At 52.3% G+C, this 2500-nt stretch overlaps 1 protein-coding gene across 2 annotated transcripts in view; it reads right to left on the bottom strand.

Annotated features, from left to right (window-relative positions):
- The window catches only part of ptpro (protein tyrosine phosphatase receptor type O), a 36345-nt gene that overhangs the window by 24218 nt on the left and 9627 nt on the right, over positions 1–2500 (bottom strand). For both annotated transcript variants that reach the window (XM_068586257.1, XM_068586256.1), the window contains exons 7-8: positions 2379–2500; positions 1525–1645 (exon numbers count right to left, since the gene is read on the bottom strand). The exon at positions 2379–2500 is cut by the window's right edge and continues 75 nt beyond it. In XM_068586257.1, the coding sequence (XP_068442358.1) occupies positions 1525–1645; positions 2379–2500 (243 nt within the window). The remainder of the gene's footprint in view (positions 1–1524; positions 1646–2378) is intronic.

Here is a 2500-nt window from a genome sequence, read left to right as displayed (position 1 = left end):
CTTCTTCAACTTGACGGCTTCCCTCACCCCCGGTGTCCACCACCGGGTTCTCGGGTTACCGCCGCGACAGGCACCGACGACCTTCCGACCACAACTCTTGACAGCAGCTTCCACAATAGAGGCTTTGAACAAGGTCCACTCGGATTCCATGTCCCCAACCTCCCTCAGGATGCGTGAAAAGTTCTTCCGGAGGTGGGAGTTGAAGACCTTCCGGACAGGATCCTCAGCTAGACGTTCCCAGTTCACCCTCACAACACGTTTGGGCTTGCCAGGTCTTTCCAGCCGCCTCCCTCGCCATCTGATCCAACTCACCACCAGGTGGTGATCAGTTGACAGCTCTGCTCCTCTCTTTACCCGAGTGTCCAAGACATACGGCCGCAGGTCAGATGATACGATTACAAAGTCGATCATTGATCTTTGGCCTAAGGTGTTCTGGTACCAAGTACACTTATGAACCACCTTATGCTCAAACATGGTGTTTGTGATGGCCAAACCGTGGCTAGCACAGAAGTCCAACAACAGAACACCGTTCGGGTTCTGATCGGGCAAGCCGTTCCTCCCAATCACCCCCCGCCAAGTTTCACTGTCATTACCCACGTGACCGTTGAAGTCTCCCAGGAGAACAATAGAGTCGGCAGGAGGCGCCCTCTCCAGGACCCCTCCAACCGACTCCAAGAAGGCCGGATACTCCGAGCTGCTGTTCGGTGCATAAGCACAAACAACAGTCAGAGCCTTACTCCCCGCAACCCGAAGGCGCAGGGAGGCGACCCTCTCGTTCACCGGAAAAAACTCCAACATAGCGGCGCTCAGCCGGGGACTCGTGAGTATCCCCACACCCGCCCGGCGCCTCTCACCCTGGGCAACTCCAGAAAAGGACAAAGTCCAACCCTTCTCCAGGAGCTTGGTTCCAGAGCCCTTGCTGTGCGTGGAGGTGACCCCAACTATATCTAGCTGGTACCGTTCCACCTCCTGCACCAGCTCCGGCTCTTTCCCCGCTAGCGAGGTGACGTTCCACGTCCCTAGAGCTAGTCCATGCTGCCGGCGATCGGCTCGCCCAGGTCTTCTGCCTGGTCTGCCGCCCGGTCTGCATTGCACCCGACCCCGATGATCCTCTCCGCGGGTGGTGGGTCCACGGAGTGGCTGCGGCACCATGTTGTTTTTTCGGGCTAAGCCCGACCGGGCCCCATGGGCGAAAGCCCGGCCACCAGACGCTCGCCGACGAGCTCGCCTCCCAGGTCTGGCTCCAGGAGGGTGCCCCGGTTTCCCTTGTCCGGGCGAGGTGACTAAGCTGTTAGTGCTGCTTTCCATAAGGGTTTTTTGAACCGCTCTTAGTCTGGGCTCTCCCCGAAACCTGTTTGCCTTGGGAGACCCTACCAGGGGCTGACGCCCCGGACAACATAGCTCCCAGGTTCACTGAGCCACTCAAACTCCTCCACCACGTTAAGGTGGCGATTCCTTGTATTTGATGTATTTGTATTTCATTACTTCAGCTGCAGTAAAAACATCCAGATGTTCGGAACTCACCGATGTCGATGATGACGGGTTCTGACGGCGGACTCGTCAGCGGCCCGTTGGTGTGCCGGACCACCACGCGGTACTGAGCGCCGGGGGTCAGGTCACTGATGATGTCACTAGTGGAGCTCTCCTGCAGACACACAACGATGACAACCGCCGCCTGAACACAACTCACTGTGCACACAAATACGCCTCAACACAAATACGCCTCAACACAAATACGCCTCAACACAAATACGCCTCAACACAAATACGCCTCAACACAAATAATGAAGAGAAACATTTAGAGCATTAAGTTGTAATTTGTTCAGAAAAGTTGTAAATTTAAGAGATAACGTTTTTTCAGAAATGAAGTCCTGATTTAAAACTGTTTAAAAAAAAATACAATTTTATGAAATATAGTTTCTCATAAAACTCATGAAAAGAGTATTATTGAGTAAAGTTGTGAGTAACAATTAAACTTAAACTTCTTGGATGATTATAACTATGACTACAATGCTGTGTTTTTATATATTTTCTTATTTTATCACATTGTTTTAAAATAAAACTTTAAGACTTTATTTTTATGCTTTCCGTCATTAAAAGTACAAATTTTGAGTGTTTAACGGTGAAATATGAATTGCGCCATTAATTCCTCCCATTAAGTTCTGAAAGTCTGGTTCTGGTTCTGTGATCGTCACCAGGAAACCGGGTCCCAGAACCAGAACTAGGAACAGGACAGCGTTTGTCCACAGGGGGGCGCAAAACCCACTAAAAGTAAAGGAATAAATGTTTGGATGGAGTGGTGGGTATGGATCTGGTGGGTATGGATCTGGTGGGTATGGATCTGGTGGGTATGAATCCGGTGGGCATGGATCCGGTACCTCGCTGCAGAACGTGCTCTCCATCCTCTGGCTGGGGCTCGGGCGGAGGCAGGTGGTGGACACCACCGACACCAGGCTGCCGTTGTGGGTCTCTGAGGACGGAGCCCAGGACACCACGGCGG

This window comes from Clinocottus analis, unplaced genomic scaffold, assembly GCF_023055335.1.
Source record: "Clinocottus analis isolate CAN_PGR_092001 unplaced genomic scaffold, fCliAna1.0.p SCAF_20, whole genome shotgun sequence".
Lineage (NCBI taxonomy): Eukaryota > Metazoa > Chordata > Actinopteri > Perciformes > Cottidae > Clinocottus > Clinocottus analis.
Note: the sequence above shows the minus strand (reverse complement) of the source record. Positions and strands in the feature narration are given on the sequence as shown.